Source organism: Telmatherina bonti (assembly GCF_933228915.1).
Source record: "Telmatherina bonti genome assembly, chromosome: 5".
Classification (NCBI taxonomy): Eukaryota; Metazoa; Chordata; class Actinopteri; order Atheriniformes; family Telmatherinidae; genus Telmatherina; species Telmatherina bonti.
This window is the reverse complement of record NC_136623.1, coordinates 42,540,092-42,567,898: the sequence shown is the minus strand read 5'-3', so window position 1 is coordinate 42,567,898 and position 27,807 is coordinate 42,540,092. Positions and strand designations below refer to the sequence as shown.

General features: G+C 43.3%; 1 protein-coding gene across 3 annotated transcripts; it reads right to left on the bottom strand.

The window, feature by feature from the left end:
* Window positions 1–2,952: 2,952 nt before the first annotated feature.
* On the bottom strand, window positions 2,953–4,999 carry LOC306755604 (uncharacterized protein). Of its 3 annotated transcripts, none has more exons than XM_079240047.1 (4): window positions 4,843–4,999; window positions 4,048–4,763; window positions 3,803–3,969; window positions 2,953–3,455 (listed from the first exon to the last, which is right to left on the bottom strand). In XM_079240047.1, exons 3-4 carry the CDS (start codon window positions 3,914–3,916, stop codon window positions 3,060–3,062), a joined length of 510 nt encoding a protein of 169 aa, XP_079096173.1. In that variant the 5' UTR covers window positions 3,917–3,969; window positions 4,048–4,763; window positions 4,843–4,999; the 3' UTR covers window positions 2,953–3,059. The 3 variants fall into 3 exon arrangements, with proteins under 3 accessions (XP_079096173.1, XP_079096172.1, XP_079096171.1); XM_079240046.1 differs by having other exon boundaries at window positions 3,803–4,342; window positions 4,489–4,763; XM_079240045.1 differs by having other exon boundaries at window positions 3,803–4,763.
* Window positions 5,000–27,807: the final 22,808 nt, after the last annotated feature.

The following is a 27,807-nucleotide window of genomic DNA, read 5'->3' as shown; positions in this document are numbered from 1 at the left end:
TGAGGCCACGTCCCCCCCTCCCACCGACCGCTGCAGCAGGAGGAGGCCAGCTCTTCTGCCTCCACCTCTCGAGGGACCTCCACCGCTGCCGTCCCCCCTCTGCCTGCAGCGGCAACTCAACCTCCGCGACCAATAACTCAGACCCTGCATCATCACCACACCCACCCACACGCAGACCCACCAGACATGTGAACACCAACAGAAAAATGAAGGACTGGGGTCTGTGTGTGAGAAAGAAGAATCTCATCCTAGGAGATTCCAACGTGGCCCGGTTTCCACCTTTTCAGACCCAGGACCTGCAGATTGACAGCTATCCTGGCGCCACCTTCTGGCATGCAGAAGCCATCATCAGGAAAGCTGTCTGCACCACCACAGTGGAGATGGTGGTTCTCTCTTTTGGTATTAATAGCAAGAACCAAAACACCCGCAGCACCACCATAAAACAGCTGCAGGGTGCCTGCAGAGCGGCCACAAACAGGTTCCCGGACGCCACCAACCTCCCCCAGAAGGAGCAACTTAATCTACAGGTCCTAAACAACTACATCACACACAACCAGGACTACATCCCTCGTCTACCTGCCAAGGACTTTGCCACCGAGGCCGAGCTGATCCACTGGACTCATAGGACAGCCTCACGCATGTTCACGCACTGGACCTACCAGGTAAACGAGACATCCCCGAGAACCTGCTAGTTCAGGAGGGGTTTAAAAACGTGCTGGTTCTAGCTAAAAATACCAAACTGACACACAGCTGTCTGCTTAACAGAGGCCTTAATTTCATTCCAAATAAGGGCAGCAAAAAAAAAAAATCTAAAAACACAAGCCAGATTCGATTTGCAAAATTATCACAGGAGACTTAAATTAATTCATTATTATGCAGACAATGGCAACTCCACAAAACTACCCTTTACCTAGGCATCCAATTGGACCCCCCGGATACTAATTTACCCCCACATATTCAGAAATTATTGAAATTGGATCGGGATTATTTTGAAAATCATTTCCAAATCCCCAAATTTAGTCCTAATCTAAGTCCAGATGAAAACACTGCCCTGAAGGAACTACTGAAAAGTAAAAACATCATCAAACCTGCTGACAAGGGCAGCGTTGTGGTGGTGATGGACACGGAGCAGTATCTGTGGGAAGGATACAGACAATTAAGAAACACTGAGTACTATACCAAATTAAAGGAACCAATAAATCTAAAAACATTCTTAGAAATTATCCCAATATTCCAAAAACTATGAAAAGAAATTCATTAATGCTAAACAAAGATATTATCTAATTGGAGACACGGAGCCCAGACCTAGACGTTTTTATCTGCTCCCCAAAATTCATAAGAACCCATCTGACTGGAGCAAACCCAGATTCCCCCTGGGCATCCAAAAGTGTCTGACTGCAGCAGTGAGACCTACAGATCAGCTGAATTCATTGATTATTATCTAAACCCATTGGCTACAAAACACCAAAGTTACATTAAGGACACATATGATTTCATAAACAAAGTTAAAAAACTAAATATCCCCCCCAATTCGATCCTATTTACAATTGATGTGGACAGTTTATACACTACTATTGACACAAAAGAGGGAATACAAGCAATCAGGAACATATTTCACAAATTGCATGATAAAAAAAAAGACCAGATAAAGAATTATTACAATTATTAGAGATTAATTTAACTAAAAATTATTTTGAATTGAACGGGGAATCCTTCCTTCAGATAAAAGGCACAGCCATGGGCAAGAAATTTGCCCCTGCTTATGCAGACATTTTTATGGCTGAATGGGAAATGCCCAGAGAAACCCCTGCATTACTATCGGTACCTGGACGACATCTGGGGTGTCTGGATCCACTCGGAGGAGGACTTCAACACATTCATCCAGACACTCAACAGCCACAATCCCTCCATCAGACTTAAATCCACAACAGACCACAACTCCATAAACTTTCTGGACACCACCACATTTAAGGGACCAAACTTCACACGACAAAACTGATTAGACGTTAAAGTCTATTTTAAGGACACAGACACACACACATTCTTACATAAAACAAGTTTTCATCCCAGGCACACCTTTACAGGGTTAATTAAATCTCAGTAACTGCGCTTTCACAGGATCTGTACACAGCCTGCTGATTTTACACATGCCACCAAGACGCTGTACTCCACTTTGTCCAGCAGGGGGTACTCCAGGACCTTCCTTAGGTCCTGCTTCAAACCATTTCTCCAGGTTAATCCCATCCAGGTCTCCACTGCTCTACCCTTCGTCACCACCTGGCTTTTAGCCACAGTGAGGCTGACCGGGAAAATAAAGCACAATTTTAAGGTCATCTCAGAGGAGAATGGCTCTCAAAAGGACATTAGAATAATTAGAGCTTTTAGAAAAAAAAAATTGAGAGATTACCTGGTCAGGTCAAAGGTCAAACCTCAGGAGGAACCCATGCTGGAGCCCAGGAAACAGTTCTTCAAACAGAGGAGCTGGATCCACAACTCTCAGACAAAAAGAGTCTTCAGGACCCCCCTCTGGGCCAGCGTTCACTCCAGAAACTGTGTCCATGTCATAATCTGCAAACAGTGCGGTATTTAATATGTGGGTGAAACAGGGAGGACCATTTACCTCTGCTTCCAGGGTCACAGACAGAACATCCAGGGAAGGCTGAACACTCACCGTCACATGGTCCAGCACTTTGTGTCCCACGGCTGGGATGCGGTGCAGGCCTCTGTCCTGGAATGTAATCCCCGCTGGACGGATGCACAGAGGAGGAGAGCTGAGAGGGACTGGATCGGCAGGCTGGGGACCACCTTCCCTCAGGGTCTGAATGAGAGGATGTTTTTCCGCCCCCGATCGGGTCCTCTCCTCCCGCCATTTATAGATTGAAATATGGAAGCAGGACACATTTCTATCTATTAACATTACAACCAAATCCAGGCAAAGAAACCAGATATCCGTGATGCCAAACAAATCTTTATTGAACTCTTGATACAAAGAACGTTGAAAACAACCAAAAACAAACAGGGAACACTAACTTAAATCACCACAGCACAAAATGTTTTCATCACTGAGTGCCAGAAACGGAGCCAAACCCCTTGTCATCTTCCGGCTCCTTCACGCCCGGCACATGACCATTCAGCTGTTTCTTTTTGTGGGGAAACTTTCTCGCCTCTCGCAGGACTTCGGGAAGGCTGGGCTCATGCTTGGCTGTGCCGGGCTCCTTTTTAGCTGGGCTGAGCTCCTCTTTGGCATCCTCAGAATCACCTTCTGATATGTGGGTGTTAGTCGGGGCCGAGTAGGGCGGTGGAGGGTCGGTGGTGTCACACGAATTCTTGTCCACAACTACCTCCCCCTTGTCACATTCTGGTGAACTCCCCAGGCTGGTTGATGAGGACTTGATGGGGGACTTGCTGGAGGAGAATGATCCCACAGGGGTGGTTGTACTCATTGTGCCGTGGGTCTATAAAACAAACCGTGTCCATATATTGAAATCTGGAAGGAGTACAGATTTCCATCTATTAAGCTGGCCCAATTATTATGGATTGAAATGTGGAAGGAGGACAAATTGTCATCTAATAATATGGTCATTCATATAGATGGAAATCTGGAAGGAGACCAAATGACATGTGCCCCCTGCAGGTCAGGAGGCCCAAAGGCAAAACTCGAAGGGGCTTATTGGCCACACCCCACCCCGATTAGCCAATTAGCTAAGGTTAGGGCTACCCATTATATAGCCATTTATAGATTGAAATCTGGGAGCAGGACAGATTTCAATCTAAAAGTAAAGCCCCTCCCAACTGCACTTACCAATACTTGCCACCTCTTCGCATCTTGCCATGAATCTGCCTCTAGCACATCTTCAGTCCACATATTAGTGAAGACACACGACCTGTGCCCACTGATAATGCACATGTACCCCATTATCTAGCCCAACAAGAGTCCATGTCCACTGGCGCCGATGCCACTGAGTTGTTCTGACATGGAAAGAGCAAAATTACATCAACGGGCAAAAAACAGTGGGCTAAATGTTGGTTGAGGATGCAAACACTCACTGAACAGTTCAGGGATTCTCCGCTTAGCTATGTCCAGAAAAAGCACCTCTTGGATGGCATCCACCATTATCTGACTCTTTCTCCGGAGGACTCTTTGGCGGCGCACAATTACATCTTTGTTTATCTCAGCTCTTAATCTCTTCAGCTCATAGTGGACACAGGTGAAATCTCCGGCTTTTAGCCCACTTTTTTCGCAAAGGCACTCTCAATGTGCCTGTACAGTAGTGTGGCATTAATTAGCATATTGCGTATGGTAGCTGGTGCATAGCCCTTCTTGGCAAGGTAAGCATGGTACCTAAGGGTAGGGAGTTGGTGAAAGAGAGAAACAAGGTCAGCAGAGCCATACTTGTACATTGAAATCTGGAAGCAGGACACATTTCCATCTATTACAATGGCTTCATTTATAGGTTAAAATCTGGAATGAGGACATATTTTACTCACAATCTCAGCTTCTCAACACAGGCCAAGAAGTAAAGGTTGTTGGTGGAATTTGCATCTTTTCGCTCTTTGCCCAGCATGAACACGTGCTCTGTCCTGCTTCCAGATTCCAATCTATTGTGACAGTGTTATTTTTGATCCACCAGATGCGCTAGAGGCAGATTTGTGCATTGCACAGAAGACTGTGCAATGGCGTGCCGCTGTCTTGGCATTGTCTTTATCCTTCTTGCATCCCACTGTCCCAATCTTGAACTGGCGGAAGTCCTCTATTACTTTTTCTGTGGGAGGAGCAAGGACAAAAGGGTTATCAGGGACATGAGGAGAGGCATGAAATGAAGAAAACAAAGGCAATCCCACCATAAAAAAGGGTCACTTTTGGAGTCTCCATCGGTGCACCCTTAACGAAGGAGGTTGATGCACTGTCCCCCGACTCCCCCAAATCGGTACAGTTGCCAGTCGACAAAGCCTGTTTGCAGTCTGTAGATGGTGTCGCCTCCTTGAGGACAGTGGCTGGTGTCTGGATGGGCTCATATGACTGTGGTGGAGGAGAAGCAGGGAGTGGGGGAGGAGAACCAGGGGGTGGGGGATCAGGGGGTGGGGGAGGAGGAGAAGCAGGGGGTGGGGGAGGAACATGGGGCAGTGGTGGAGGAGGTGGTGGCAGAGAAGCGGCAGGGGGTGGGGGAGGAGAAGCAGGGGCAGGGGTGGAGGAGGTGGTGGCAGAGGGTGTACAGGAAGAGGAGGGGTGGGAAGAGCAAGAGGAAGGCCAACAGCAGTGGGAGTGTTACACTGCATCGTGCGCAACATAAAGTGAGACATTTGCATCTCCATTTGCCATAGCCGGGCCATGAAAGTCGCTTTAAAGTCTTTGGAGGTGTGGCTGCATTGGCACGATGACATTGCAGCAGGTGGAAGAACTTGAGCCAGGCACCGAATGGACTGTGGAATCTGGTATGGGCTGGCTGGCTGGTAAGGAGTCTGGTGGATCAAAAATAACATTGTCACAATAGATTGGAATCTGGAAGCAGGACAGATTTCCATCTATGAATGTGGCTCCATTTATAGATTGGAATCTGGAAGCAGGACAGATTTCCACCTATTACAATGGCTCCATTTATAGATTGAAATCTGGACTGCATCAATACTGTAACCTAAAGTGCTGCCCTCAGTCATGTCAATGTCCAGCGGCGGGACGTTGTGAGCTGTGGGGGTTGAAACCATGCAGTCCCGGTTACAGGGGTCAGTATCCTCATCTGCAAACTCGCCACGCTCCTCGGAAATGTCTCCCAGACACAATACCATCGGTGGGAATGGATCAGTCATCCTCAGGTCCCGATATTCCTGCTCTATGGCATCCCTCTTTGCCTCGATGAGGAGGGATGCCTTGTCCTCTGTCAGGAAAATCTGGTGTACGTCGGTTAGGTGCTTGTCCAGTCGGACAAATGTGCGTGACCGACAGTCCACCGTGCTTCACTCCCCTGGCGTTTCCCCATTTCATGAGGAATGCCAACTCATCCTTGTTGGGCACTGTGTGGCTCACTCGAAGATGCTGCTTCAGGGAGACATAGACTCCAAAGCAAAGCCCGCAAACTTTTGACACCTGCAAAGAAGGAGAGAAACCAGGCAAACTCAGAAGCCATGGCTTGCTGGCCCCTGTGAGGCAGAATAGGTACGTTGCACACTTACCACGAACACTCGTGTTTGCTCAAAAAGCACGACTGTGGGAGGGCAAAGACAGAGTCAGACAGCTGCAATCATCAACAACATTTACCTGAGAAATATTCTTTATTGATAGATGGAAATCTGGAAGCAGGACAGATTTCCATCTACAGAGGACAGATTATCATTTATTATTATGGCTCCATTCTTATATACTGAAATCTGGAAGCAGGACAGATTCTCATCGATTCACACTGACTTCCAAAATCATTTCTATTTACATTGAACTTCCAAATTTGTATCTCTTAACATTGACTTCCAAAATCATATCTATCTACATTGAACGTCCAGATTTGTATCTACTTACATTGAAAAACTAAGACTTCCAAAACTGTAGCTATTAACATTGACTTCCAAATTTGTACCTATTTACACTGAAAAAGCAAGACTTCCAAAACTGTGTTAAAATTAACTTCCAAATTTGTATCTGCTTACATTAAAAAACACTCACTTCCAAATGTTTATCTCTTAACATTGACTTACAAATTTGGACCTATTTACATTGAAAAAGCAAGACTTCCAAAACTGTATCAATTTAACATTAACTTCCAAATTTGTATCTACTTACATTAAAAAACACTCACTTCCAAAACTGTATCTAATAACAATATCTTCCAAATTTGTATCAGTTTACATTAAAAAACCACTGACTTCCAAATTTGTATCTATTTAGATTGAACTTCCAAATTTATATCTATTAACATTGAATTCCAAAATCATATCTACTAACATTGAAATCTAAATTTGTATCTATTAACATTGACTTCCAAACTTGTATCCATTAACCTTGCCAATAAATATAATGAAATCTGGAAGCAGGACAGATTTCCATATATTAACATGGCCATTCAAATATAGCAAAATCTGGAAGGAGGACAGATTCTCATCTAGAAACATGGCCATTCAAATATAGCGAAATCTGGAAGGAGGACAGATTTCCATTTATTTCAATACTAAAATAGCACACGAACCACAGAGCTAGCTGCAAGAAAAAAAGAAGTATGTAATGAAATATATGGAAATCTGGAAGCAGGACAATTTTCCATCTATTTGCATGGCCATTCAAATATAGCGAAATCTGGAAGCAGGACAGATTCTCATCTATATACATGGCCATTCAAATATAGCGAAATGTGGAAGGAGGACAGATTTCCATCTATTTGCAAGCCCATTCAAATATAGCAACATCTCGAAGCAGAACAGATTTCCATCTACTTCAATACTATGCTGGCTCACTAGCCAGCCAGCTAGCTGCTAGTGAACAAAGTATGTAATGAGTTATATGGAAATATGGAAGCAGGACAGCTTCTCATCTGTTAACATTGCCATTCAAATGTAGCGAAATCTGGAAGCAGGACAGGTTCTCATCTAATAACTTTTCCATTCAAATGTAGCGAAATCTGGAAGCAGGACAGGTTCTCATCTAATAACTTTTCCATTCAAATATAGCGAAATCTGGAAGCAGGACAGATTCTCATCTATTAACATGGCCATTCAAATAAAGCGAAATCTGGAAGCAGGACAGATTTCCATCTATTTCATTACTAAGCTAGCTCACTAGCTAGATGGCTAGCTGCTAGATAAAAAAAAAAAAAAAGTATGTAATGAAATATATGGAAATCTGGAAGCAGGACAGATTCTGATCTATTAACATGGCCATTCAAAAATAGCGAAATCTGGAAGCAGGACATATTTCCATCTATTTCAATCCTAAGCTAGCACACTAAGCCAGCCAGCTAGCTGCTGGCAAACAAAGTATATAATGCAATATATGGAAATCTGGAAGCAGGACAGATTTCCATCTATTTAAATAATAAGCTAGCTCACTAGCCAGCATGCTAGCTGCTAGCAAACAAAGTCTATAATGCAATATATGGAAATCTGGAAGCAGGACAGATTTCCATCTATTTCAATTCTAAGCTGGCTCACTAGGCAGCCAGCTAGCTGCTAGCACACAAACTATAATGAAATATATGGAAATCTGGAAGCAGGACACATTTCCATCTATTTGCATGGCCATTCAAATACAGCGAAATCTGGAAGCAGGACAGATTTCCATCTATATACATGGCCATTCAAATATAGCGAAATGTGGAGGGAGGACAGATTTCCATCTATTTGCAAGCCCATTCAAATATAGCAACATCTGGAAGCAGAACAGATTTCCATCTGCTTCAATACTATGCTGTCTCACTAGCCAGCCAGCTAGCTGCTAGTGAACAAAGTATGTAATGAGTTATATGGAAATCTGGAAGCAGGACAGCTTCTCATCTATTAACATGACCATTCAAATGTAGCAAAATCTGGAAGCAGGACAGGTTCTCATCTAATAACTTTTCCATTCAAATATAGCGAAATCTGGAAGCGGGACAGATTCTCATCGAGTAACATGGCCATTCAAATATAGCTAAATCTGGAAGGAGGCCAGATTTCCATCTATTTCAATACTGAGCTAGCACAGTGAGCCAGCCAGCTAGCTGCTAGCAAACAAAGTATGTAATGAAATATAGGGAAATCTGGAAGCAGGACAGATTCTCATCTATTAACATGGCAATTCAAATATAGCGAAATCTGGAAGCAGAACAGATTTCTATCTATTTCATCACGAAGCTAGCTCACTAGCCTGCCGGTTAGCTACCAGAAAAAAAAAATTATATAATGAAACATATGGAAATCTGTAAGCAGGACAGATTCTCGTCTATTAACATGGCCATTCAAATATAGCGAACTCTGGAAGCAGGACAGATTTCCAAATATTAACATGGCCATTCAAATATAGCAAAATCTGGAAGGAGCACAGATTTCCATCTATTTCAATCCTAAGCTAGCACACTAAGCCAGCCAGCTAGCTGCTGGCAAACAAAGTATGTAATGAAATATAGGGAAATCTGGAAGCAGGACAGATTTCCATCTATTTAAATAATAAGCTAGCTCACTAGCCAGCATGCTAGCTGCTAGCAAACAAAGTATATAATGCAATATATGGAAATCTGGAAGCAGGACAGATTTCCATCTATTTCAATTCTAAGATAGCTCACTAGCCAGCCAGCTAGCTGTTAGCAAGAAAGGTATGTAATGCAATATATGGAAATCTGGAAGCAGGACAGATGCTCATCTATTAACATGGCAATTAAAATATAGCGAAATCTGGAAAGAGCACAGATTTCCATCTCTTTCAATAGTGAGCTAGCACACTAAGCCAGCCAGCTAGCAGCTAGATAAAAAAAAAAAAAGAAGTATGTAATGAAATATATGGAAATCTGGAAGCAGGACAGATTCTCATGTATGTACATGGCCATTCAAATATAGTGAAATCTGGAGGCAGGTCAGATTTCCATCTCTTTCAATACTGAGCTAGCACACTAGCCAGCCAGCTAGCTGCTCGCAGAAAAAGTATGTAATGCAATGTATAGAAATCTGGAAGCAGGACAGATACTCATCTATTAACATCGCCATTCAAATATAGCGAAATCTGGAAGCAGGACAGATTCTCATCCATTAACATCGCCATTCATATATAGTGAAATCTGGAAGGACAAAAGATTTCCATCTATTTCAATAATAAGATAGCACACTAGCCAGTCAGGAAGCTGCCAGCAAAAAAATTATGTAATGCAATATATGGAAATCTGGAAGCAGGGAAGATTCTCATCTAGTAACATGGCCATTCAAATATAGTGAAAACTGGAAGCAGGACAGATACGCATCTAGTAACTTTTCCATTCAAATATAGCGAAATCTGGAAGCAGGACAGATTCTTATCTATTAACATGGCCATTCAAATATAGCTATATCTGGAAGCAGGACAGATTTCAATCTATTTCATTACTAAGCTAGCTGACTAGCCAGCCTGATAGCTACTAGCAAAAAAAAGTATGCAATGAAATATATGGAAATCTGGAAGCAGGACAGATTCTCTTCTAGTAACATGGCCATTCAAATATAGCGAAATCTGGAAGCAGGACAGATTTCCATCTATTTCAATACTAAGCTTGTTCACTAGCCAGCGAGCTAGCTGCTCGCAAACAAAGTATGTCATGAAATGTATGTAAATCTGGAAGTAGGACAGATTCTCATCTATTTACACGTCCATTCAAATATAGCGAAATCTGGAAGGTGTACAGATTTCCATCTATTTTAATACTAAGCTACCTCACTAGACAGCCAGCTAGCTGCTCGCAAACAAAGTATGTAATGAAATATATGAAAATCTGGAAGCAGGACAGATTCTCTTCTAGTAACATTGCTATTCAAATATTGCGAAATCTGGAAGGAGGACAGATTTCCATCTATTTGCATGGCTATTCAAATATTGTGAAATCTGGAAGCAGGACAGATTTCCATCTATTTCAATTCTAAGATAGCTCACTAGCCAGCCACCTCGCTATTAGCATACAAAGTATAATGAAATATATGGAAATCTTTAAGCAGGACAGATTCTCATCTATTAACTTGGCCATTCAAATAAAGCGAAATCTGGAAGGAGCATAGATTTCCATCTATTTATATACTGAGCTAGCACACTGGCAAGCCAGGTAGCTGCTAGCAAGAAAAGTATGTAATGCAATATATGGAAATCTGGAAGCAGGACTGATTCTCATCTATTAACATGGCAATTCAAATATAGCAAAATCTGCAAGGAGCATAGATTTCCATCTATTTATATACTGAGCTAGCACACTGGCCAGCCAGCTAGCTGCTAGCAAGAAAGGTATGAAATGCAATATATGGAAATCTGGAAGCAGGACAGATTCTCATCTATTAACATGGCAATTCAAATATAGCGAAATCTGGAAGCAGAACAGATTTCTATCTTTTTCATCACGAAGCTAGCTCACTAGCCTGCCGGTTAGCTACCAGAAAAGAAAAAATTATATAATGAAACATATGGAAATCTGTAAGCAGGACAGATTCTCATCTATTAACATGGCCATTCAAATATAGCGAAATCTGGAAGCAGGACAGATTTCCATCTATTTCATTACTAAGCTAGCTCACTAGCTAGATGGCTAGCTGCTAGATAAAAAAAAAAAAAAGTATGTAATGAAATATATGGAAATCTGGAAGCAGGACAGATTCTGATCTATTAACATGGCCATTCAAAAATAGCGAAATCTGGAAGCAGGACATATTTCCATCTATTTCAATCCTAAGCTAGCACACTAAGCCAGCCAGCTAGCTGCTGGCAAACAAAGTATATAATGCAATATATGGAAATCTGGAAGCAGGACAGATTTCCATCTATTTAAATAATAAGCTAGCTCACTAGCCAGCATGCTAGCTGCTAGCAAACAAAGTCTATAATGCAATATATGGAAATCTGGAAGCAGGACAGATTTCCATCTATTTAAATAATAAGCTAGCTCACTAGCCAGCATGCTAGCTGCTAGCAAACAAAGTCTATAATGCAATATATGGAAATCTGGAAGCAGGACAGATTTCCATCTATTTCAATTCTAAGCTGGCTCACTAGGCAGCCAGCTAGCTGCTAGCACACAAACTATAATGAAATATATGGAAATCTGGAAGCAGGACACATTTCCATCTATTTGCATGGCCATTCAAATACAGCGAAATCTGGAAGCAGGACAGATTTCCATCTATATACATGGCCATTCAAATATAGCGAAATGTGGAGGGAGGACAGATTTCCATCTATTTGCAAGCCCATTCAAATATAGCAACATCTGGAAGCAGAACAGATTTCCATCTGCTTCAATACTATGCTGTCTCACTAGCCAGCCAGCTAGCTGCTAGTGAACAAAGTATGTAATGAGTTATATGGAAATCTGGAAGCAGGACAGCTTCTCATCTATTAACATGACCATTCAAATGTAGCAAAATCTGGAAGCAGGACAGGTTCTCATCTAATAACTTTTCCATTCAAATATAGCGAAATCTGGAAGCGGGACAGATTCTCATCGAGTAACATGGCCATTCAAATATAGCTAAATCTGGAAGGAGGCCAGATTTCCATCTATTTCATTACTGAGCTAGCACAGTGAGCCAGCCAGCTAGCTGCTAGCAAACAAAGTATGTAATGAAATATAGGGAAATCTGGAAGCAGGACAGATTCTCATCTATTAACATGGCCATTCAAATATAGCGAACTCTGGAAGCAGGACAGATTTCCAAATATTAACATGGCCATTCAAATATAGCAAAATCTGGAAGGAGCACAGATTTCCATCTATTTCAATCCTAAGCTAGCACACTAAGCCAGCCAGCTAGCTGCTGGCAAACAAAGTATGTAATGAAATATAGGGAAATCTGGAAGCAGGACAGATTTCCATCTATTTAAATAATAAGCTAGCTCACTAGCCAGCATGCTAGCTGCTAGCAAACAAAGTATATAATGCAATATATGGACATCTGGAAGCAGGACAGATTTCCATCTATTTCAATTCTAAGATAGCTCACTAGCCAGCCAGCTAGCTGTTAGCAAGAAAGGTATGTAATGCAATATATGGAAATCTGGAAGCAGGACAGATGCTCATCTATTAACATGGCAATTAAAATATAGCGAAATCTGGAAAGAGCACAGATTTCCATCTCTTTCAATAGTGAGCTAGCACACTAAGCCAGCCAGCTAGCAGCTAGCAAGAAAAGTATGTAATGCAATATATGGGAATCTGGAAGCAGGAAAGATTCTCATCTGTTAACATGGCAATTCAAATATAGCTAAATTTGGAAGGAGCCCAGATTTCCATCTATTTCATTACTAAGCTAGCTCACTAGCTAGACGGCTAGCTGCTAGATAAAAAAAAAAAAGAAGTATGTAATGAAATATATGGAAATCTGGAAGCAGGACAGATTCTCATGTATGTACATGGCCATTCAAATATAGTGAAATCTGGAGGCAGGTCAGATTTCCATCTCTTTCAATACTGAGCTAGCACACTAGCCAGCCAGCTAGCTGCTCGCAGAAAAAGTATGTAATGCAATGTATAGAAATCTGTAAGCAGGACAGATTCTCATCTATTAACATGGCCATTCAAATATAGCGAGATCTGGAAGCAGGACAGATTTCCATCTATTTCATTACTAAGCTAGCTCACTAGCTAGATGGCTAGCTGCTAGATAAAAAAAAAAAAAGTATGTAATGAAATATATGGAAATCTGGAAGCAGGACAGATTCTGATCTATTAACATGGCCATTCAAAAATAGCGAAATCTGGAAGCAGGACATATTTCCATCTATTTCAATCCTAAGCTAGCACACTAAGCCAGCCAGCTAGCTGCTGGCAAACAAAGTATATAATGCAATATATGGAAATCTGGAAGCAGGACAGATTTCCATCTATTTAAATAATAAGCTAGCTCACTAGCCAGCATGCTAGCTGCTAGCAAACAAAGTCTATAATGCAATATATGGAAATCTGGAAGCAGGACAGATTTCCATCTATTTAAATAATAAGCTAGCTCACTAGCCAGCATGCTAGCTGCTAGCAAACAAAGTCTATAATGCAATATATGGAAATCTGGAAGCAGGACAGATTTCCATCTATTTCAATTCTAAGCTGGCTCACTAGGCAGCCAGCTAGCTGCTAGCACACAAACTATAATGAAATATATGGAAATCTGGAAGCAGGACACATTTCCATCTATTTGCATGGCCATTCAAATACAGCGAAATCTGGAAGCAGGACAGATTTCCATCTATATACATGGCCATTCAAATATAGCGAAATGTGGAGGGAGGACAGATTTCCATCTATTTGCAAGCCCATTCAAATATAGCAACATCTGGAAGCAGAACAGATTTCCATCTGCTTCAATACTATGCTGTCTCACTAGCCAGCCAGCTAGCTGCTAGTGAACAAAGTATGTAATGAGTTATATGGAAATCTGGAAGCAGGACAGCTTCTCATCTATTAACATGACCATTCAAATGTAGCAAAATCTGGAAGCAGGACAGGTTCTCATCTAATAACTTTTCCATTCAAATATAGCGAAATCTGGAAGCGGGACAGATTCTCATCGAGTAACATGGCCATTCAAATATAGCTAAATCTGGAAGGAGGCCAGATTTCCATCTATTTCAATACTGAGCTAGCACAGTGAGCCAGCCAGCTAGCTGCTAGCAAACAAAGTATGTAATGAAATATAGGGAAATCTGGAAGCAGGACAGATTCTCATCTATTAACATGGCAATTCAAATATAGCGAAATCTGGAAGCAGAACAGATTTCTATCTATTTCATCACGAAGCTAGCTCACTAGCCTGCCGGTTAGCTACCAGAAAAAAAAAATTATATAATGAAACATATGGAAATCTGTAAGCAGGACAGATTCTCGTCTATTAACATGGCCATTCAAATATAGCGAACTCTGGAAGCAGGACAGATTTCCAAATATTAACATGGCCATTCAAATATAGCAAAATCTGGAAGGAGCACAGATTTCCATCTATTTCAATCCTAAGCTAGCACACTAAGCCAGCCAGCTAGCTGCTGGCAAACAAAGTATGTAATGAAATATAGGGAAATCTGGAAGCAGGACAGATTTCCATCTATTTAAATAATAAGCTAGCTCACTAGCCAGCATGCTAGCTGCTAGCAAACAAAGTATATAATGCAATATATGGACATCTGGAAGCAGGACAGATTTCCATCTATTTCAATTCTAAGATAGCTCACTAGCCAGCCAGCTAGCTGTTAGCAAGAAAGGTATGTAATGCAATATATGGAAATCTGGAAGCAGGACAGATGCTCATCTATTAACATGGCAATTAAAATATAGCGAAATCTGGAAAGAGCACAGATTTCCATCTCTTTCAATAGTGAGCTAGCACACTAAGCCAGCCAGCTAGCAGCTAGCAAGAAAAGTATGTAATGCAATATATGGGAATCTGGAAGCAGGAAAGATTCTCATCTGTTAACATGGCAATTCAAATATAGCTAAATTTGGAAGGAGCCCAGATTTCCATCTATTTCATTACTAAGCTAGCTCACTAGCTAGACGGCTAGCTGCTAGATAAAAAAAAAAAGAAGTATGTAATGAAATATATGGAAATCTGGAAGCAGGACAGATTCTCATGTATGTACATGGCCATTCAAATATAGTGAAATCTGGAGGCAGGTCAGATTTCCATCTCTTTCAATACTGAGCTAGCACACTAGCCAGCCAGCTAGCTGCTCGCAGAAAAAGTATGTAATGCAATGTATAGAAATCTGGAAGCAGGACAGATACTCATCTATTAACATCGCCATTCAAATATAGCGAAATCTGGAAGCAGGACAGATTCTCATCCATTAACATCGCCATTCATATATAGTGAAATCTGGAAGGACAAAAGATTTCCATCTATTTCAATAATAAGATAGCACACTAGCCAGTCAGGAAGCTGCCAGCAAAAAAATTATGTAATGCAATATATGGAAATCTGGAAGCAGGACAGATTCTTATCTATTAACATGGCCATTCAAATATAGCTAAATCTGGAAGCAGGACAGATTTCAATCTATTTCATTACTAAGCTAGCTGACTAGCCAGCCTGATAGCTACTAGCAAAAAAAAGTATGCAATGAAATATATGGAAATCTGGAAGCAGGACAGATTCTCTTCTAGTAACATGGCCATTCAAATATAGCGAAATCTGGAAGCAGGACAGATTTCCATCTATTTCAATACTAAGCTTGTTCACTAGCCAGCGAGCTAGCTGCTCGCAAACAAAGTATGTCATGAAATGTATGTAAATCTGGAAGTAGGACAGATTCTCATCTATTTACACGTCCATTCAAATATAGCGAAATCTGGAAGGTGTACAGATTTCCATCTATTTTAATACTAAGCTACCTCACTAGACAGCCAGCTAGCTGCTCGCAAACAAAGTATGTAATGAAATATATGAAAATCTGGAAGCAGGACAGATTCTCTTCTAGTAACATGGCTATTCAAATATTGCGAAATCTGGAAGGAGGACAGATTTCCATCTATTTGCATGGCTATTCAAATATTGTGAAATCTGGAAGCAGGACAGATTTCCATCTATTTCAATTCTAAGATAGCTCACTAGCCAGCCACCTCGCTATTAGCATACAAAGTATAATGAAATATATGGAAATCTTTAAGCAGGACAGATTCTCATCTATTAACTTGGCCATTCAAATAAAGCGAAATCTGGAAGGAGCACAGATTTCCATCTATTTATATACTGAGCTAGCACACTGGCAAGCCAGGTAGCTGCTAGCAAGAAAAGTATGTAATGCAATATATGGAAATCTGGAAGCAGGACTGATTCTCATCTATTAACATGGCAATTCAAATATAGCGAAATCTGCAAGGAGCATAGATTTCCATCTATTTATATACTGAGCTAGCACACTGGCCAGCCAGCTAGCTGCTAGCAAGAAAGGTATGAAATGCAATATATGGAAATCTGGAAGCAGGACAGATTCTCATCTATTAACATGGCAATTCAAATATAGCAAAATCTGGAAGCAGAACAGATTTCTATCTTTTTCATCACGAAGCTAGCTCACTAGCCTGCCGGTTAGCTACCAGAAAAGAAAAAATTATATAATGAAACATATGGAAATCTGTAAGCAGGACAGATTCTCATCTATTAACATGGCCATTCAAATATAGCGAAATCTGGAAGCAGGACAGATTTCCATCTCTTTCAATACTGAGCTAGCACACTAGCCAGCCAGCTAGCTGCTAGCAAACAAAGTATGTCATGAAATGTATGTAAATCTGGAAGCAGGACAGATTCTCATCTATTTACACGTCCATTCAAATATAGCGAAATCTGGAAGGAGTACAGATTTCCATCTATTTCAATACTAAGCTACCTCACTAGACAGCCAGCTAGCTGCTAGCAAACAAAGTATGTAATGAAATATATGGAAATCTGGAAACAGGACAGATTCTCTTCTAGTAACATGGCTATTCAAATATTGCGAAATCTGGAAGGAGGACAGATTTCCATCTATTTGCATGGCTATTCAAATATTGTGAAATCTGGAAGCAGGACAGATTTCCATCTATTTCAATACTAAGCTACCTCACTAGACAGCCAGCTAGCTGCTAGCAAACAAAGTATGTAATGAAATATATGGAAATCTTTAAGCAGGACAGATTCTCATCTATTAACTTGGCCATTCAAATAAAGCGAAATCTGGAAGGAGCACAGATTTCCATCTATTTATATACTGAGCTAGCACACTGGCCAGCTAGCTAGCTGCTAGCAAGAAAAGTATGTAATGCAATATATGGAAATCTGGAAGCAGGACTGATTCTAATCTATTAACATGGCAATTCAAATATAGCGAAATCTGGGAGGAGGACAGATTTCCATCTATTTGCATGGCTATTCAAATATAGTGAAATCTGGAAGCAGGACAAATTTCCATCTATTTCATTACTAAGCTAGTTCCCTGACATCTCCAACATCGTTGCCGGCCATCATTTCTGCTCTGTGTGAATCGACTTTCATCAGAGAACATCACTGAGGCCCACTGGTTCCTTGTCCAGCGTAAATGCTCCCTGGCCCATGCAAGACGATGATGCCTGTGCCTGGTGGTGCGGTCAGGTACCCGTGCAGGTCGTGTAGCATGCAGACCACGCTGATGTAAACGGTTTCGAATGGTCTGACGTGACACTTGGGTGCCTCTCACCTCTCTTAAACGTACCTGGAGTTGAGTGGCATTCATCATCCGGTTTCTCAGGGCAGTGTTCACAATGTAGCGGTCATCAGCACGGGATGTGGCCAAAGGACGTCCACTTCTAGGCCTTTCTGTGACTCTTCCAGTCTCTCCATATCTCTGTTGCAACCTGCTGATGACACTCTGTGACACTCCAAGCTCAGTGGCCACTTCTGTCTGAGAACGTCCTGTTTGAAGCATCGCAATGGCAAGGGACTGTTGTTCCATTGTTAGGTGTCATCATGGTCTCATGATGTCAAAATGTGAACAGCATGATGAGGACAACTGTTTAAACACCAGCTCTAATTGAACCAAGACATTTATTGGTCAATTCAAGGATCACACACCTGCCGTGATTTTTGCCTTTAAGCTCCTTGTTAGAGAACAGCAACTTGTGCAAAATTTATTGAAACATTTAACAGTTGGACATGTGCATTTAAAAGCTTAGAGAAGATCACATTAAGTTCACCTGTACAGGTTTGAATGCATTTTAGGCTTGTTGTGAAATTTCGCCCAAAAGCTGAATATCCCTAACTTTTTGTGAATAGTGTATTTCAATACCAAGCTAGCTCACTAGCCAGCCAGCTAGCTGCTAGCCAGAAAGGTATGTAATGTAATATATGGGAATCTGGATGCAGGACAGATTCTCATCTATTTGCATGCCCATTCAAATATAGCGACATCTGGAAGCAGGACAGATTTCCATCTATTTCAATACTGAGCTAGCACACTAAGCCAGCTAGCTAGCTGCTAGCCAGAAAGGTATGTAATGCAATATATGGGAATCTGGAAGCAGGACAGATTCTCATCTATTAACATGGCCATTCAAATATAGCGAAATCTGGGAGGAGGACCGATTTCCATCTATTTGCATGCCCATTCAAATATAGCGACATCTGGAAGCAGGACAGATTTCCATCTATTTCAATACTGAGCTAGCACACTAAGCCAGCCAGTTAGCTGCTAACAAAGTATGTAATGCAATATATGGAAATCTGGATGCAGAACAGATTGTCATCTATTAATATGGGCCATTCTTATAGATTGTTATCTGGAAGCAGACAAACTCACTTGTGCCCCCTGCAGGCTGGGAGGCCTGCAAGCATAACTAGACGCTGCTGCCCCTTGCAGAGCCGGAGAAGGCAATGCTTCCAGATTCTCATCTACAAACTGCTTTCATTTATAGATTGAAATCTGGTAGCAGGACAGATTCTCATCTATCATACTGATCAGCCTGATAGCTTTAGCATTTTAGCTTACATTCTAGCCCACCATCAACTCTTCCAATAAACATCAAACTATCACCTCAAAATACTTCAAAAACTTACCTCTGTCGAATCAAATACAGCTGCTTCCCTTTCTTAACGTTGTCCTTAACTTTTTCAGTTCTATGGCACTCTCCGTTCTCCTGGCCACCTGCCTCCATCCAACAATGTGCTCACATGGCGAACAGGAAATGAAGTGCTTTGTCTTCCTCACTGGAATTTAAGGTGCACCCCCTGCTGGTGGGAGGCTGGTGGTGCACACCTCTGTACAGGAAACCCATGGCACTCCCTGCTGGCGGGGAGTTGGAGGTGCAGATCTGGGTACAGGAAATAACCGGCGCCCCCTTATGTCCAGGAGCCAAGAGTCACAGGGAGGGGCTCATTGGCTCAAAACCAATTGGTTAGTCAATTAGCTAAGGTTAGGGCTAGCTTCCATTTTCCCATCTACAGAATGCCTTCAATTGTAGATTGGGATCTGGAAGCAGGACAGATTCTCATCTATTAACATAGGCCATTCTTATAGATTGAAATATGGAATGGGGGAAAACTCACTAGCTCCCCCTGCAGGCAGGGATGCCAGTGTTCCAGATTCTCATCTATGGAAGGCCTTCATTTATAGATTGAAATGTGGAAGCAGGACACATTTCTATCTATTTACATGGTCCCATTCTCATAGATTGAAATGTGGAATGAGGACAGATTCTCATCTATTACGATGGTCCATTCTTATAGATTGAAATCTGGAAGCAGACAAACTCACCTGTGCCCCCTGCAGGCTGGGAGGCTTGCACTTGCTTAGTGTTGCCAAAGTCAAACATCGGTGCTAGCAAAGGTTTTTTTATTTAAAGCTTTTTTCACACAACATGTGTCGCTGGCCACACAGGCACAGCTGAATATCCAAAACTTTCTTACATATATAAAAGAATAAGAACAACACGAATGAGCACTTTTTAGCACGGAGCTGACAATTTAACAAGGCTGGCTCCCATCGATGCTGAAAGTGCACTCATCATCCTCTTCCGGGTCATTGTCATGCAGGCCACGCTCCTTCACCAATTTTTTCTTCCAGGGCAAGAGGGTGATCTCTCGTTGGGGGCGAGCGAGGCCTTCGCTGCCTCCCTCCATGTCCGCTTGGGATGAGCCTTCCTCGTTAGGCGGGATCACTGCGGTTGAGGACGAACTCATCTCAGTTACCTTGCAAGGCAGCTGTATGATCCCCCATCGCTTTAAGTTGGGAGAGCTGGTCTCCTGCCGAAGGGGGGGGGGGGGGGGGCTGGGCTTTTCCTCCCAGTCTTGAAAGTCACCCTCTGAGATGTCAGATTGTTGAGATGAGTAGGACGGAGGAGGCTCTGTGGCATCACTGCCGGTCTCCAGCAGGAGTGTGTTCTCTTCTCTGCGTTTATCCTCTTCTGTTAAGCTGTCCAGGCTGGTTGTGGTGGTTGACGGGGATGAGCAGGAGGAGGAGTTTGAAGGTTGGGAAGAAGAGGTGGGTGAGGTCTCAGTACTCATAGTGCTGGGGGAGCAGAGGGGCATCTTTAACACAACAGCCTTCATTTATAGATTGAAATCTGGAAGGAGGACACTTTTCCATCTATTTACATGGCCATTCATTTAGATTGAAATATGGAAGGCAAAATTCACCTCAAGCAGGCAGGGAGGCTGGAAGTGTTCCAGATTCTCATCTATGGAAGGCCTTTATTTATAGATTGAAATCTGGAAGCAGGACACATTTCCATCTTTTTACATTGCCTGGCTCTGGCCACTTCAAAAAACTGCAGTGAGCGGCAATGCTGAGAACCCAATGCTGACCCTGATCTAAGGATCTGGGCCCCAGAGGCCCTGGGGCCACTGCTCACAGGTGGTTCTCAGAAGGGCCTCCGAGCCTTGCTGGGGCCCATAGGACCCATTGAAAAACTCCTTTCCAGTCCAGAGATACGGCCCTTTAAAAGTCTGTTTTTTGCAGTTTTGGTGCCCCCTAGCTATGAGACCAACAGCCCCAGAGCCTTGGTTTTTGGGGTCCCTCACAGGGCCCTACCAGAGGCCCAAAGCCCAGGTTCCCAGACACCTCTGTAAGCCTGATTCTGAACCTGACATTAGGGTTAGGATCTGGGCCCCAGAGGCCCCGGCTGGTGGTCGGGTCTTGGAGGGGACTTGGAAACTTGCAGGGGCCCATTGGAACCATCCAAAAACTCCTTTCCACTCCCAAGATATGGCCCTTCAAAAGTCCGTTTTTTTGCACTTTTGGTGCCCCCTAGGCCTTAGACCAACGGCCCTAGAGCCTTGATTTTTAGGGTGTGAGACCCTCTCATGAGGCATTACCAGGACCTCCAATCACAGGGCTCTGGACGTTTCCTGTGTGGTACCTCAAATTTGGTCCATGCAGAAAACGAAGGATGAAGGTCCAAAGGCCCTGAGACCATGTCGAGGCACAGGGCAGAAAAACAAATTTGTCCAACTTCCAACATGTTGTTGGGGCCTCAAACAGGGCCCCGAGGACTCCCCAGAGTCATGGACCCCAAGTCCAAACTCCTTCCAGGTCCCGAGGTGTTGCCCTTCAAAGGTCCAATTTTGCCAACTTTTTGGCGCCGCCTAGCTCATAGACCGAGGGCCCTACAGCCTTCATTTTTGGGGAGCAAGACCCCATCAAGGAGCACTACCCATAGCCCAAACCCCGAGTCTCCAGACCCCCTCCCCAACCCCAACTCCAAAATTAGGGTCGCTATCTTGGCCTCTGGGACCTCGGGGCCCCGGTTGTTGGTCATGTCTCGGAGGGGCCTTAGAGCATTGCCAAAATCCATTGGACCTGTCCCAAAACTCCTTTCCGGTCCCGAGATACGGCCCTTCAAAGGTCCATCGTTCGCACCTTTGGCGCCCCCTAGCGCCGAGGGCGTGGGTCAGAGGACCGCAATTTTGCAGAGGCCCGATCGACTCACAGGCCTCTACCGGGATCCACAGGCCAAACTCAGGAATTCAAACGTCCGAAATTTGAAATCCTGCGCCGGGGCCCTAAATGGGCCCCAGTGGGCCCACGAGTCCTCTACCAGGCCCCAGCTACGGTCCTGAAGAAAAAAAAACTGCGCAAAAACCGCAACTGCCTTGCCAAAGCTGCCCTTGACTCCAGATTCTCATCTAAGCCTTAAAAAACGTGGTCTCTGTCGCCCCCTGCTGGTACGTGAAAATTCAAATTTTGGAATTCATGACCGCGTCTAATTGATGAAAATGTGGGCCCTATGTCAGATTCTCATAAATACATGGGCAGCCCCTAACCCTAACCCTTAACCCCCTCTTAGCACTTTGGCCCGGACGACCGTCCACGAGCAATCCCTTTCAATGGGGTAAAGGGAGGGTTTTTGGACACCACAAAACCTTGCTTGCCGCGGCCCCCGAAGGTCCTAAAAATCGAACAAGGGGGTCTACGCGTGCGTCTTGCTTCTGCGCACGCGTCGGTCTATGGACCAAACCCGAAGGTCGTACAGTCAGGGAGTTAAAAATGAAAAACTTCATCCCGACCGTCTTCAGTAGCGTGCAAATTACACCGGGAGGCATACTTCCAACGGGCTCAGAGATGGACGCTTTGACACCCCCCAAATACCTCCCATTCATGTTTCGGGGTGGACGCCTGAGCCCATTTGCAATCCCCCCTTACCGACAGGTCAAAGGGATTGCCGGTGGACAAAATGTCAACCTCCAATCCCTTTTAACAGCAATGCAAAGGGATGGCCCGTGGACAGTTTGTTCACTTCCAATCCCTTTTAATGGCAATACAAAGGGATTGCCGGTGGACATTTTGTACACTGGCTATCCCTTTTAATGGTGGAAGTCCCCCTCGAATCAATAGAGCGGGACAGCTAGTGTACAATGAATAGAGAGGGATTGCCATTGTACAAAGTGTCCACTTGCAATCCCTTTTAATGGTGTAAATCCATCCGACTATGAATAGAAAGGGACTGCCATTGTACAAAGTGTCCATTGGCAATCCCTTGTAATAGTAATAGAAAGGGATTGGAAGTGGACACTTTGTCCACTTCCAATCCCTCTCTTTTTATAGTCGGATGGCTTTTCATCATTAAAAGGGATTGAAAATGGACAATGTGTCCACTTCCAATCCCTTCTGTTTGTGGAAACAACCTCAAACTTATTAGAGAAGGTTTGAAAGTGGACAAAGTGTCCACTTCCAATCCTTTTTAATGGTGAAAAATCCATCCGACTATGAATGGAGAGGGATTGCCATTGGACAAAGTGTTCAATGGCAATCCCTTTTAATGGTCATAGAAAGGGATTGATTATGGACACTTTGTCCACTTGTAATCCCTTCTGATAGTGGAAATCATGCTTAAAATTAATAGAAATGGATTGCCATTGGACAAAGTTTCCCAGGGCAATTTCCTTCACTCTTTGACCTGTGCTGATTAGTTCAGCTGGGTTCATTAAGTCACCTGTGTCTCGTTGGGTGCTATGAATTTATACCCCTCACTTTTGATTCTGCATTAACTCTTTGTGGTTTTGTGCAGGAGCTGTCTAGGGCTTATACTAATTAAATAAATAAATACAATTTAACAATAGAAACAACAGGGTTCCTGGTACCTCATGTTAAGGATGGTATACTGAGACCACTTTCCAGCGTAATGGCTGGGTTAAGAGGAGAAAGTGGAGGAGGATCTATAAAATAATGGATGCCACTGGTCAGTGTTTTCCCTTCCAGAACTTTAATTGCTTCAAAATTGATTTCAAAATGACATGCTGAAATGATGTCATATTTCTGCTGTGTTCATGCTGTGCTCATGCAGTGTTCACATGAACCCCTCGAATATGATTGGCTAACTGTCTTATCTGTTGCTGTTTCAATTAGGGGAGGAGCAGACTCTGGAAGTGCGCGAAGAGGATAGGAGCATTCTGGAGGAGACGTCCGAGTGAGCAGTCATGGTTAAGTGTTGTCTCTTTGATTTTCTGACCTTTTCAAAAGTTTATCATGTGTACTTTTAAAAGTTTTTTGACATGTTGTAGCGTAATAGGAGAGAACGCACAGGGGCTTTAAAGATTAAATGTCTCGAAATGCGTTTTGGACACGCAACTTCATTTCACCTTAACTCCGCGATTCCTTGGCCTAAATGAATAATTCCAACAGTTTCTGAAAGTGCAAGGCTTCCTTTTTTCCAACAGAATGAGGAACATTCAGGTTTGACCAGGACAGACTGTGGAAATTCAGTAAATTGGGCTAGTTTTTTTCCCCACCGCTCAAGCGCACGAGGTGCTCAGCACTGGACAGCTCCTCGCGCGCAACTCTGTGATTTCTTGGCTTAAAAGAATAATTCCAACAGTTTCTGAAAGTGCAAGGCTTCCTTTTTTCCAACAGAATGGGGAATGTAAAGGTTGCTCAATGTGTGCTTTTTTCCTTTCAGTCGAGCACCTGTCCTTTGTGCCACCGGGCATATAGCAACCTCCCAAAACACCTAAAGCAAACGGAGTCTGTGACCAATGTCACATAAAGGAAAATTTTATGCAGCCTGGCATCAGGGCGCATAAATATTCACCAGTCAAGATGCCCGGTTCCTGGGTGTGGCTATAAACAGGCTCGCAAAATTATTGCGGACTCTCTGGAGCAAAGCCCAGGTGAGGGGGAGCAGCAGGCCGGTCCATCTGGCACCAAATCACTGAAGCGGCAGAGGGACAGTGACGGCGGCAGCAGCAGTGAGGAGGGGGAAATCCCCTACAAGAAGTCAGGTGGCGGCGGCAGCAGCAGCACCACCAGCAAGGAGGGTCCACCGCAGCTCCGCAAGGAGGGTCCACAGCTACGCAAGAGCAGGGCCTGCTCCGTCCGTATCAGCCCATACTAGGCGGTCCAGCAGGCTGCAAAAAAAGACTGAAATGACAAAAAGAAGGTTGAGATACCATAAATAGTGTATATAGTTAGTTGTAGTTATTAAATAGTGTGTATAGCTAGTGTTTGTTGTTAAATAGTAAAGTTATATTTACAGTAAGTTGTGTGAATAAATGTTAAATGAGGAACAGATTGTCTTTGTATGATTATTGTATGTACATACTCTTGTACAAAGTGGTAAGGCAAATGTCTAATCTGTCCACTACCAATCCCTCAACATTAGGAACTAGGGAGACTTTGTGGACAGGGGCTATTTCTCCATCATTTAAGTGAATCCTGAGCTGAAATTCACAGGGTGGACCCTCTAGGACCACATGAGTTTCAGCCTGCTTGGACACACTTTGACTGAGAAATGACCTCTGTCCACAAAGCTTCCCTGGCCCCCAATGCATTGGGATTGGAAGTGGACAGAAATACACCTCTTCTCTTACCTTGCTCCCAACTGGTCCCTGGTTGTCTTAGAGGACCCAAATTTGGCACTTGCACTCTGCTCTAGGCCCCTGTTGTCCTCTATGGGTTTAATTGAGTTTGGACAACTCGGAAAATTCGACTCTTCTGAGGACCTGAGCACTTTTTAGTCAACTTTTAGCCAAAATGTTAAAGTTGTCTGATTTTCTTATAACTTTGACCACATAATCTGACCACCAAATGAAGTCTCTTGTCCAAATGTCAGCCTTCTTGGACAAAGAGACTGAATGGGACATTGGTAACTGTCCAAATCTGTCCATTTCCAATCCCATAGTATTGGTACCCAGGGGGTCCAAATGGACAGAGGCTATTTCTCAGTCACAGTTATTCCTATGTTGCTGGGATTCACAGGGCAACCTGGCGGAGCTCTATTGGGTCTACCCTGTGAGTTTCAGCCTCCTAGGACAATGTATGGCTGAGAAATGGCCACTGTCCACATGGCCACCCTGGCCCCTAATGATGAGGGATTGGAAGTGGACAGAAATTGACCTCTTTTCTTACCTTGCTCCCATCTAGTCCTTGGTTGTCTTAGAGGGCCCAAAATTGACACTGGGACTCTGTTATGTGCCTGTGTCCTCCTGTATGAGTTTCACTGAGTTTGGACAACTTTAAAAAATTGACCCTTGTGACTTGGTGAATATTGGGTCAATTTTTCAAAGTTTTCTGATTTCAGTGTAACTTTAACCACACTATCTGCACACTAAATGGAGTGTATTGTCCAAATTACAGCTCTCCAGAACCAAAGGGGACAGAATGGGACACTGGTAAGGGTAACTGTCCAAATCTGTCCACTTCCAATCCCTTAGTACTGGGGCCCAGGGAAGCTTTGTGGACAGAATCCTTTTCTCAGCCACATTGTGTTCTAGGAAGCTGGGATTCACAGGGCAACCTGGTGGAGCTCTCCTGAGTCTACCCCATGAGGTTCAGCCTCCTAGGACAATGTATGGCTGAGAAATGGCCACTGTCCACATGGCCACCCTGGCCCCCAATGATAAGGGATTGGAAGTGGATGGAAATTTAACGTTTTCCCTTATCACGCTCCCATCTGGTCCCTGATTGTCCAACCTGCCTCAAAACTGGCATACATGCCTTCCAACAGGCCCTCTTCCTCCTACCAGAGTTTGGTCGAGTTTGCACAACGCTGAAAATTTGGTCCCTTTGACGGGCCCCTGACCATGTCCTGACATGATCCAAAATCGTCAACATTTTCAATTTGGACGAGACTTTGCACGCTGGTCGGGCATGTTATCAGGATCCCCGTGTCCAAATTTCAGCATCCTAGACCCAAAGGTGAGCCCCTGGAGGCCAGGGGCCCGTGCCCAGCGCAAAGGATTCAAAGTGGACACTTTGGACATTTCCAATCCCTTTGCACTGGTCGAGTGTGTTTTTCCCTCTCAATGCCCCCAAGAAGGCGTTACGGTCACCGCTCCACCTCAGTTGCGATAAGCATCCTTTCAGCATGACACAGAAGCATTTTGGGCCCTCTGGGACCCTCCTCTGTCCCCCCCTGTCCAAAAAGACACAGCAAAAACAGGACTGTCCACTGGCTCTTCCAACGGGTCCGCCGGCACCGTCACGGGCGCCACCCGGGCCGGAGGTTTGCGGGTCGCGTCGGGGGGCCTTTTCGGGCATGCTGACCAAAAAGTTGCTTCTGAGGGCCCCGTTTCGCCCATCGGGGTCTTCCAAATTCCAAATTTGTATCTATTTACATTGAAAAACTAAAACTTCCAAAATCATATCTATTAACATTGACTTCCAAATTTGTATCTATTAACATTGAACTTCCAAAACTGTATCTATTAACACTGAACTTCCAAAACTGTATCTATTAACATTGAACTTCCAAAACTGTATCTATTAACATTGAACTTCCAAAACTGTATTAACATTGAACTTCCAAAACTGTATCTATTTACATTGACAAACTAAGACTCCCAAAATAATATCTACTAACATTGACTTCCAAATTTGTATCTATTTACATTGAAAAACCATTGACTTCCAAAACTGTATTTATTAACATTGAACTTCCAAAACTCTATCTATTAACATTGAACTTCCAAAACTGTATTAACATTGAACTTCCAAAATTGTATCTATTAACATTTACGACCAAAACACCATCTATTTCCAAAGGAAGGGCAGATTTTCATCTCCACTATTGCTCAGCTAGCAACCTAGCTTGTTCCCAACCAAGGCATGCAATGATGGAGATTCAAACCTGGAACGAGGACACATTTTCAGCTCCACCATTCGTCAGCTAGCGATCCAGCCAGTGTGCTAGCTCATTAAAAACCAGGGTATGCAATGGCACTTCCAAATTTGTATCTATTGACACTGACTTCCAA